Source organism: Rhinatrema bivittatum, chromosome 14, assembly GCF_901001135.1.
Source record: "Rhinatrema bivittatum chromosome 14, aRhiBiv1.1, whole genome shotgun sequence".
Lineage (NCBI taxonomy): Eukaryota > Metazoa > Chordata > Amphibia > Gymnophiona > Rhinatrematidae > Rhinatrema > Rhinatrema bivittatum.
In genome coordinates, this window is record NC_042628.1 from 73,084,690 (window position 1) to 73,096,725 (window position 12,036).

At 43.9% G+C, this 12,036-nt stretch overlaps 1 protein-coding gene across 13 annotated transcripts in view; it reads right to left on the reverse strand.

Annotated features, from left to right (window-relative positions):
• Positions 1–12,036, reverse strand: part of MAG (myelin associated glycoprotein) — a 76,869-nt gene that overhangs the window by 21,283 nt on the left and 43,550 nt on the right. For all 13 annotated transcript variants that reach the window (XM_029576950.1, XM_029576942.1, XM_029576952.1 and 10 more), the window contains one exon: positions 6,790–7,050. In XM_029576950.1, coding sequence (XP_029432810.1) covers positions 6,790–7,050 — 261 coding nt within the window. The remainder of the gene's footprint in view (positions 1–6,789; positions 7,051–12,036) is intronic.

The following is a 12,036-nucleotide window of genomic DNA, read 5'->3' on the forward strand; positions in this document are numbered from 1 at the left end:
CTAGGTTGAGAGAACATTGAACAAATATCATCTCTGGGTGAGTTTCCTCACTCCGAAGGACATCAAATCTTCACAAGAGAGCACTGTTCTGTTCGTACGTCTCACTCTGAATGTCAAAGAAACCAAACCAAACATCCCTACCCAAACTCTGCAGATTAATCAGACTGTGCCATCTGCACACGGGCTACGTGGCTTGCCACTGTCCGTGTGAGGAGGAGACCTTTGGTTGTCACAGCCCCGGGGACTGTGCGTTCGTTTTGATTTTCTGCGCCGGAGATCCCCTGTCCGCGCTTACAGAGCACAGCCGTACTGGAATCGCTGAAGGCACGGATGCCCTGCCCTCTTACCGAGTTCGAAAGCAGGCAAGAAAAAAAGTAGAATACGCACGATCCTAGGCGCATGCTTCCGTGCAGAGTCCTGCACTATTTCTCCATAGAAAAACAATCTGTCAACTGTGGAGCCACTGGAAGTAGGGGCCGATCATTGTCTTTACTGGTAAAAGAAGGCGTCATCATTTTTACCCCTTCTAAACAAGATACCGAAGTGCTCGCTGCTGCAGCTTCTCAGAATTAATCAATCGCAGTAAGAGGACAAGTAATCAATGTAATAACCGCCCCATGCAGGATATAAAGAACACAAAAATGCAAATTATTAACAAGGAGCGAAATAAGATGCAAACTGCTAAAAGCCCGGCGGGCCTTTACAGTTCCCGGGAGAGCATGAAGGTGGCATCGAGTGGGGTCCTGGAAGTGCGATTTATTTCACTTCTTGAAAGACAGAAATAATCTAGATAAGGGAGCAGCATAGCTCTTCAGCAGCCACCTGGTCTACAAAAATGGCAGCGATGCAAACAGTGGAACTGCCCTAGAATACCAGTATACCTCTTACTGGGAGATACAGACTGGAAAACAAAACAAGCTGGACTGCTACAAATCTCTACACAGAAACTACATGCTAGGTGAGGTATTGTGATCTCTCACCTTGTTAACACATGCAGAAAAAACAGATCTTCAACAAATACAGAATACGTGACCACAAGCTAGAAATAGAAATATGCAGACAAAAACTGAACTGGAAAGTGTATTTCTTCCTGTAGTGAGCAAAATACAAAAGATATCCAAGATGTACATATCCCAAAGCTGACAGAAAAAGTTAAAGCCTTATCACCTATCCTTAACCTATCCTTTATCTTCCTTCTTCGCCAAGTTCTAGTCACCCTGTTACATGTAACTGCCTTTTCCGCACCATTGTTCTAGTTTATATTTATTTGCACCCCTGTTTTATGTGAACCAGCATGATGTGACTGCGGTCTCGAATGCCGGTATATAAAAATCCGAAATAAATAAAAAATAAAATAAAAAAAGTGGCCCCTAACCCCTACACTAATACCTAAACCTCACCTCGAGTAACTAGGTGGGCCTCATATATAGAGGTATAAATACCTAATTACTATAAGGGCCTTATAGCTAAAACACGGCCCTCTTCCTATCACATGCAATAGTTTGATGAATCCTGGCCTTACATTGTGAGCCCTCTGGGGCCAGGGAAATGCCTCTAGTACCTCAATGGAATAAAATCTAAAGAGCAAACTTTCAGGGTTGCATTTCCTGAAGAAGTTGTCTTGCATTTTGTTGGCAAAGAATGGATTTTCTTGACCCAAGTACTTAGTTGATTTTCTTTAAACAGATTTTTATCATCGATTGTTCTCATTCAGAGACGAGCTCCAGTTACCTGAGGAACAAAGTTTGTTGGGGGGAGGGTTCTGTGTGGTGGGTGTGTATGTATGGGGATGTTGCCTTCCTCTGGATCACTGACAAATGGCGATGGATAATCTCAATGAACGTAAATAATCCAGAAATAGTTGATGTTTCAGACCCTGAAAGGTGCATTTTCTATATTCTCCAAACCTCTTGAAGTCCCTCCTAGCTCTATCTTTCTTTGATTCTACATTATTATTATTATTTGATTCATATTCTGCTTTTCAAGTACTTCAAAATGGATTACATTCAGGTCCTGCAGAGACTTCCCTATCTCCAATGGGCTCACAATCTAAGGGCTCATTTGCTAAGCCACGGTTTTCTTTCCCAAGGGAAAACTAATGCAGGAGTCACCAAGCTGTGGTAAATGAACCTACAGCTTTGGGACTCCGGCAGTATTTTTTACTGCTAGTCTAGTGGACCCCCCTCCCCCTCGAACGCCCCCTTACTCACCGAGAAGTCCCTGGTAGTCCAGTAGGGGCCAGGAGCACATTCTAGGCTCCAGGCCTGGCGACGACCATTTTCTGAGTCCCCACTAGACTATTTATTGATTTATTTTGGGAGGGCACTAAAGAAATCTACTACGACAACATTTAACTTTCAGAAAGGAAGGACAGAGAGGACAGAAAAGGGAGAGGAGTAGCTCTTTATGTCAAAAAAGAAAATCCGAGCAGCTGAACTGCAAGGGACATGGCGTACAGAAGAAGCATTATGGGCCATCCTAAAAAAAGATGGTGCATCCACTGAGGAAGATGTAAAAGATATACCCGTACCAGAAATGATATTCAAAGGTAATGATTTAGAGGAACTGAAACAAATCTCTGTAAACCTTGACAATATACTAGGGCAAACTAACAAACTAAAGAGTAGCAAATCACCTGGATCAGATGGTATACATCCCAAAGTGATGAAAGAACTGAAAAATGAAATTGCAAACTTGCTATTGGAAATTTGTAAACTATCATTATCGTCATCTATGGTACCTGAGGATGCCAATGTAATGCAAATTTTTAAAAAGGGATCAAGAGGTGATCCAGGAAACTGCAGACCAGTGAGTCTGACGTTTCTGCCAGGCAAAATGGTAGAAACTATCATAAAGAACAAAATTACTGAACATAAAGATAGGCATAGTTTAATGGGACAAAGCCAACATGGATTTAGCCAAGGGAAGTCTTGCTTCACCAATTTGCTACATTTTTTGAGGGCATAAATAAACATATGGATAAAGGTGAGCCAGTTGAGATAAATGCTTTCTATAAATCCAGATGCACTAACAAAGTCCCTCATGAGAGACTTCTTAGGAAATTAAAATGTCATGGGATAGGAGACAGTGTCCTATTGTGGATTGCCAACTGGTTAAAAGATAGAAAACTGAGTAGGGCTAAACAGTAAATTATCACAATGGAGAAAGGTAAATAGTAGAGTGCCCAGGGATCTGTTCTGGGACCACAGCTTTGTAATATATTCATAAATGACCTGGAAATGGGAACAAGTGAGGTGATCAAATTTGATGATGACACAAAATTATTCAAAGTTGTTAAATCACAAAAGGATTGTGAGAAATTGCAAGAGGACTTTGCAAAACTAGGAGACTGGGCATCCAAATGGCAGATGAAATTTAATGTGGACAAGTGCAAAATGATATACTTAGGGAAGAGTAACCCAAATTATAGCTACACGATGCAAGGTTTCACAATAGGAGTCAACATTCAGAAAAAGGATTAGGTGTCATCGTTGAAAATATATTGAAATCTTCTGCTCAGTGTGCAGCAGCAGCAAGGAAAGCAAACAGAATGCTGGGGATTATTAGGAATAATGTCATATCATAATGCCTGTGTATCGCTCCATGGTGCAACCTCATCTTGAGTACTGTGTGCAGTTCTGGTCACCACATCTCAAAAACGATACAGCAGAATTAGAGAAGGTACAGAGAAGGGCAACCAAAATGATAAAGGAGATGGAACGATTCACCTATGAAGAAAAGCTAAAGAGGTAGGGCTGTTCAGCTTGGAGAAGAGACAGCTGAGGGGGGATATGATAGAGGTCTTTAAGGAGTGGAGTGGAATGAGTAAACGTTAATTAATTGTTTACTCTTTCGAAAAGTACAAAGACTAGGGGATACACAATGAAGTTACTATTTATTTAGCCATTTTATATACCATTGTTCCAAGTGAAGATCACAACGGTTTACATCATGACATAAATATAATAGCCAATTACATTCACATATCATACATTTTATGAAAGACACGTACATTGACTAAGGTGGTCAGGGGAGGGGAGATATAGCAGGGATTAGGTAGCACTTTTTGCAGAAGGTGCTGATGGGATATAAAGGGGGGGTTGACAGAGGATATTTCAGATATATTTATATATGCTGCATTGGAAAGAGAGTGGTAATGAGGTCTCACTCCTGTGGTAATACATTTAAAACTAATAAGAGAAAATATGTTTTTACTCAATGAATAATTAAGCTCTGGAATTCATTGCCAGAGGATGTGGTGAAAGCTATTAGTGTATCTGCATTTTAAAAAGGTTTGGACAAGTTCCTGGAGAAAAAGTCCATAAACCATTATTAAAGTGCAGTTGTAGATATCCACTGCTTATTCATGGGATAAGCAGCTTAGAATCTGTCTACCCTTTGGGATCCTGCCAGGTGTTTGTGACATGGATTGGTCACTGTTGGAAACAGGAAATTTGGTCTGTCCCAGTATGGCAAGTCTTATGCTCTTATTTATTTATTTATTTAAGAATCTTGTAGACCACAAACGTCCATACAAATGATGTGTTCAGAGCGGTTTACACGAGTCACATACGTTACATAAAATTATAAAGTAACAGTACTATAAAACCACAAAATCAGACTGTAAAACATACAAATAAAATAGCAAAAAATACATTATCACTCAACCACATCGAAATGCCTCTTGGAAAAGCAATGCCTTAATGCACTTCCTGAAGTTTTTTATAGCAGTTTCTTTCCTTACATTCGGAGGCAGAGCTAAATAAGAGAATGGCCTGGCCCTCATTTGTTGATACCTATAACCTTTAACAGCTGGCATACATAACAAGCCCTAATTTTCTGAACACAACCTTCTAGATAAAAAAAAAAAAACTACAGTGGTATTTCCTAACCACACAAGGGGGTGTCAGCATGAAGCAATTTAAAAATGGTAACTAACAACCAAAATCTCATCCTAAACTTTACTGAAGAGGTCCAGGGAGGGTCTAGGGTTGCGGAGGTCACTCAGCCACCAGGGCTCTTTTGTCAGAAGGGGGGCATCTGTATGTGAGGTGGTGCATAGGGACTGGGGGTTCCAACCGGGGCCAGATTTTGTTTGTGGAGGGGGTTGGGAGGCTGGATTTGAAACATTATTTCTTTTTTTATTTACCCAATGGGCCACCTCCAAGGATGGCTAGAGGGGTCGGATGGGGGTCTATACAGACCCCTAGGGTGAGGCACTATTCTTGGGGAGGGGGCTTAGTTGGGGCCATCGTTAAGTGATGGTGGCCTCACAGTCCCAAGGCCACCATCGCGCATTGTTTGGGGGCGCTTTCACTCCTGGGGGAAAAATGCCACAGGAGTCACAAAGCCACAGTTTAATTTAACAGAAATCCTTTCCTGAGAATGAGAGAGGGTATGAAGGGGCCTAGGGAGTGGGGTCCTGGTTTCCATGGCCACTTCTGTGTTTGGGGTAGGGAGCAGGGCTTGCAATGTATTTAAAAAGTAATTTTTTAAAATGTACACTATGGGATAGATTTTCAAACCGCGCGAATTGGCGTACTTTTGTTGGCGCATCAGGCGCAAGCAAAAGTACGCTGGATTTTAGCGGATACGCGCGTAGCCGCTAAAATCCTGGATCGGCGCGCGCAAGGCTATCGATTCTGTATAGCCGGCGTGCGCCGAGCCGCGCAGCCTACCCCCGTTCCCTCCGAGGCCGCTCCGATTTTGGAGCGGCCTCGGAGGGAACTTTCTTTTGCCCTCCCCTCACCTTCCCCTCCCTTCCCCTACCTAACCCACCTGCCCGGCCCTGTCTAACCCCCCTCTTACCTTTGTCGGGGGATTTACGCCTCCCGGAGGGAGACGTAAATCCCCGCGCGCCAGCGGGCCGCTAGCGCGCCGGGACGCGACCTGGGGGTGGGTACGGAGGGCGCGGCCACACCCCCGGACCGCCCCGGGCCGTAACCTCGCCCCCAGGCCCACCCCCAAAAAGCTGCCGACACGCCCCCAAAACACCGCGCCGACCGGGCCCGCCCCCGAAACGCCCCCTCACCAAACCCCGGGACTTACGCGAGTCCCGGGGTCTGCGCGCGCCGGTATGCCTATTGAACATAGGCGCACCGGCGCGCAGGGCCCTGCTCGCCTAAATCCGCCCGGATTTAGGCGAGCAGGGCTCTGAAAATCCGCCCCAATGGGTCACCACAAAGGACAGCCAGAGGGGGTGGTGGGACAGGAGCTTCATGCAGGCCCCCAGGGTTTGGCACTACTCTCAGAAGGGGGCTTATTCAGGGCTGTCGGCATTGACGTCATGAAGCTCCGGAGGAAAGTTACTACAACTCAAGAGTTGCGGCTAACATCTAATCAAATAACTCAGCTTCCAAGTTTTTCGGCAAGCTGCATTATTTGATTTGCATAGTTTAGGATATTTATAAGCTTGCTAACATGCATTTGCATGATAATGAACTATTTTAAATAAGCATAGTGCTATGGCTCAAATAAAACCTAATACATTTGAAATACCTCACATTATCCCCACATTAGTCCATTTACTTTGTGAAAAATACCATTTTTCACATGGGAGATGGCCTAAGCCACCTAGTGAATTAGCCCCTAAGTTTGTACCTCAGTCAATGGTGTATAAAGTGACTTGCCCGAGGTCACAAGGAACAGTCGTGGAATTTGAATACTGATTCATAGCCCATTGCTCTATAGACTAGACTACTCCTCCATATGATCTCTTGAAGGCCCTGCCATTGCTATTTTTCTAGGATTCTGTCATTTCTTCACTTAAGTGCTGTTGGCAATACTCACACTCAACAGTGAGGTTGAACGAACTGTTGCTATGGCCATATTGATTTTCAGCTGTGCACCAGTACTCTCCATCATCCTCATGAGTGACCAAGGGGATCTCCAGTAGGATCTCACTCTCATAGACGACTGTCTTCAGTACTTCCTTCTCCTTCACAATGGACATGATGGGCTCAGGGTTTCCTTGGGTGCTGCAGAGGATTGTGACCGATTCATCTTCTACAACCAAAGCGGATGAGTTCATGGTGGGCTTCCAGGGGGCATCTGCAAACCCACAAAGGAGCACAGGCAGTGAGATGATCAATTCAATCGGAGCCCTCCTAGTAAGCTGTGCGCGTCAGGACCTAACATTAAACAATGTTAGGGTCTAGTCTAGAACATCAACACCATCTAAGGACACATAAGCAATCACTAGTAACCGTATATCAATGACTTATATTGAAGTCAAGCTCAGTGTGTCATCCATGACCTCGCTAATTATAACTATAACTTCATTTAATTGCATATTGTTATAAAATCTTCCAAATTGATTTAAAGGGAAATAATTAAAGTAAATAAATAAAAATGGAAAAAGCATTAAACATCAACATGTTGTGATTTGCGTGGTTCTGCAACAATTATTTTGCATGTAATACAAGGGATAATATTTCAGGTTCAAATCTATCGGCTGAAGACGGATTTCTGTGACACTAACTACTAAACTAACAAAGATGGAAGGTCCGTCCTTTAAAACAATTTTTTAAAGTAAATGTGGTCCAATATCCCTTCCTTTGCTGCCTCCCGACTGTCAAATAGAAAGAAAAGAGCACCCAAGGCCTGATCTCCCTTCTTTCCCTCCCTCCCTTCTTCTTGCCAAAACTTAAAGGTGGTTCTCCTTTAAGCCCAGTCCAAATCACAGAACATGTTTCCAGAGCATTCTTTTAAGAGATAGAGGTCTTCTCTGACCATCTGAGCAATTCCTATGCTCCTGGGACCAGGACTGGCCCTTCTATTAGGAAGACTAGATGATTGCCATGAAGGCAGCAATTTTGGGGGTGTCACCAGGGGCTTCCTTATGAATGAGCACACAAGGCTGGGGTTTCATATGTAGAAACAGACAACTGAAAACTGCTATTGAACGGGTGCTTGTTGATTTGTATTACCCAGCAAGCAATACGCAAGGTTAAAGTAACAGAGAAATCAGTCAAATAAAACAATCAGCCACAAGATGGCATCAGCCTATAAGTTAACATCTCCTATTTCATTGTTCAGAATTTACACAACTTTCTATTGTAAAATGTCCCTCAGCTTAAGTATCTTAGGAGGCTTTGAGTATCACCATTGCAAGTGCAGACAGGGCTTGTCTGTGCTTGCAGCAGCTGGTCTCTGCCTGGTGTCAGTGGGCTGTTACCTCTCCTGGACGTCATGCTTGCCTCTGTTATCTTTATTAGGATTTATGAATCACCTATAATCAGTACTCTAGGGGAGTCTAGGCGATGTACAAATAAACAGTCACAAAATACTACAAATAAAGACAATCAAAACAACTGACGTCTAGTCATAAAAGTTCACATGGGTACCATAACAGTCCATAATCAGGAAAATGAATCATGCTTGCAAATGTTCATAGTCCCCAAAAGGCTAATAGTAGACCTGTTTAAATAGACAAGTATTCAACAAAGCTCCTAACAGGTGTGCCGGCTTGCTCATGCAATCTCCACCTGGACGGGGGCACATAAAATGAGAGGGTCTATCACCTGAGAAGGCCGAGTGCCAACTTCTCAGGAAGGGTTCCACGGAATTTGGGTAGAGCAGATGGAGTAGCAGATCCGGACCCAGAGGCAAGGAAAGTGAGTGGAATGCCCGAGCTGGATACGGATCTCAACCAAGAGAATCCCCTCTATGACCCCCTCTGACTGCGCTTTCCTGCTGTTCCTCAACTACAATATGAGTAGGGAAAAATGTCACTCGCTCTAGATATGCCAACAACCAAACATTTATTTCCTAGGGTTTCGAGCAGCCAGAAAATGAAACAATGGGCAAATTACTGATTAAATCAAGGCACATAGGCTTCTACAGCTGAAGTGGTTAAAAGAACTAAATCTTAATTATATAATCATCCCTCCAGGATGTGAGAACTGATTACAAAATACTTTTCCCTATGCTTCATCCTAATGGTTCACAATACACTCAGTGAATCCTGATTCCAGTCACTTACTCTACTATGTCTCTGTTTCCTCAAAAGACTCTGGTTATGTCTTAATACCAAAGATACCACCCATAATCACTTCACTGTCAAGACATATGATAGCACAGTCTTCAGTACATGAGATTCTACACTTCAGAATCATTTTCCCCACAGCACTTATCCAAGCAATGGTCAGGAAAATGGTGAATAAAACGGAAAATGTCATAATGCCTCTGTATCGCTCCATGGTGAGACCGCACCTTGAATACTGTGTACAATTCTGGTCACCGCATCTCAAAAAAGATATAATTGCGATGGAGAAGGCGACCAAAATGATAAGGGGAATGGAACAGCTCCCCTATGAGGAAAGACTAAAGAGGTTTGGACTTTTCAGCTTGGAGAAGAGACGACTGAGGGGGGATATGATTGGGGTGTTTAAGATCATGAGAGGTCTAGAACGGGTAGATGTGAATCAGTTATTTACTCTTTCAGATAATAGAAAGACTAGGGGGCACTCCATGAAGTTAGCATGGGGCACATTTAAAACTAATCGGAGAAAATTCTTTTTCACTCAACGCACAATTAAACTCTGGAATTTGTTGCCAAGGGATGTGGTTAGTGCAGTTAGTATAGCTGTGTTTAAAAAAGGATTGGATAAGTTCTTGGAGGAGAAGTCCATTACCTGCTATTAATTAAGCTGACTTAGAAAATAGCCACCGCTATTACTAGCAACAGTAACATGAAATAGTTTTTGAGTACTTGCCAGGTTCTTATGGCCTGGATTGGCCACTGTTGGAAACAGGATGCTGGGCTTGATGGACCCTTGGTCTGACCCAGTATGGCGCGTATTCGAATGCAACGTTGTGTCAAAATTTCAAAGCATTCGGTGAAGAACTTTCGGAGATTTTGAACAAACGAACATTTACATTTTTATTTATATAGATATATATACACGTAAAAAAATTACATATATAGATAGAATAGCATAACTAAATAAATTGTACAGCTCAGCCCGGGCCCATCTCCCGTCTACACACTAGTGGTCATTACTCTCTGACTAGCCTGACTGACCCAGTGCAGGGCCTCAACTTACGTTCGGGTGCTACCTACGAAATCACTCATGAGGAGACTGCAGCGGCTGAGGTACAGACGGCGTCAGGGCGAGGCAAACTGTCAAGAGCAGCAAGCAATTGGGGAAGCAGGGACCGCGGCGGCCGGTGAAGGGACAGAGGCGCACCAGCGATACTCGAGCCTATCATCGTATCCAACCAGGGAGGGCATACGGTCAGCAGACACTCACGGACCGAGGGAGCCCTCCTACCAGTCATGCAACGATGGATGCGTAGACAACAGCGAGGTCCTCAGAGCTTGACTCGCAGCAGGACACCTCACTAGAGCCCCCTCGGAAGCACACAGCAACAAACCGGTTGGACCACGTATCAACAAGGGCATCCACAGGGCAGAGGGTATATGTATCCCGCGAACACGGATGGCACACTGGCAGGCTTGGGGGGGGGGGGGGAGGAGGCTGCATTGGCAGTCCAGATATGAAGGGCAGGGCTATGCTATCGGTCACCCAGCTTATACTAACTTCTACAAATCCATGGTAAGATTTTAATGATCCATGGTCAACAACAAACCTTTTCCGCTGGAAAAAAAATCAGTAGAACTAGGGGTCACGATTTGAAACAGCAGGGAGGAAGACACAGAACCAATGTCAGGAAGTATTTCTTCACGGAGAGGGTGGTGGATGCCTGGAATGCCCTTCCGGAGGAAGTGGTGAAGACTAAAACTGTGAAGGATTTTGAAATACTGTGGATCCATAAAGAATAGAGGATGAGAATGAAGAGAAGAGCTATAGGGGTGGCTTGCTGGAACGCAGGCTACTACCTGGTGATTAGTAACCTTACTCAATAAGCCTTCACAAGGTTAATGCAACTCCAACACTGCTCTCTGCTTCAACGGCAAGGGGAAATGTGGGAAAGAGGATTTGCATTCAGAAAACAACCAACAAGGATTGTTGCTCTCTGCTTCAACGGCAGATAACATCCAACAAGGCATTGATCTGTGCAGTCTGGGTAAACAAGCATCGGGGTAATTTGCTTGATGCGGCAGTTACTACCCTTAACCATTAAGCCTTATGCTCACCTTTGATGCACCTCCAACATTACTCTCTGCATCAATGACAGGGGGTGGCAGGAAATTTGAATCAAACAGTTACCAACAAGTGCCCTAAACTTGGTGGTTGGTGAAACAGATAAGTATGGAAAAATAAGTGTGGAAGCTTGCTGGGCAGACTGGATGGGCCGATTGGTCTTTTTCTGCCATCTTTTCTATGTAATACTCCATGGCAGCAGAGATCGGTATGGGGTCCCAGTGCACCCCGGATGGGGTCAGCCTATTCGTCCATGGGAGTTCCCTTCATATGGCTGCAAGGTCAGTCCGAATCCTTGCCCCTTGCCATGGGTGCACTGGTTGTCACCCACTCCCATAACCTGTACACCACACAGCGGAGTTCAGACAGAATGGTGTCTAATCAACTTGTCCGGGGCAGATGGGTTCCCTATTGAGTTTTTCAAAAAGTATCTACAGGAAATGGTGCCTTTTCTATTGCTATATTTCTGGAGGGAGGAAAGGGGGTGTCAGGGGGTTAGGTGACCTGGTGAGTGCAAACATTTCTTTCATTCACAAGCCTGAGAAAGAGGCAATGGAGTGTAGCTCGTACAGACCTATTTTGTTACTAAACACAGATATCAAGATATTCTCAAAAATCTTGCAAATGAGGTTTGAGACAGTGCTGCCTGTCTTGTTCATAATGATCAGAAAGGTTTTGTCAAGGGTAGGCTGTCTACCTCTAACACTAGGCAACTCGTTACTATTTTTCATTTGGCCAGATGTAGGGGTGTGACTGGTTTGATAGTTTCATTAGATGCAGAGAAGGCCTTTGATAGCCTTTCCTGGTCTTTTTTGTTTGAAGTACTTAAAAATGCAGATATTCCAGATCTGTTTTTGGCTATGTATATGAGACCTAGAAAACTTACTATTAATGGTACTCTTGCTCCCTTCTTTGATATCGAGTATGG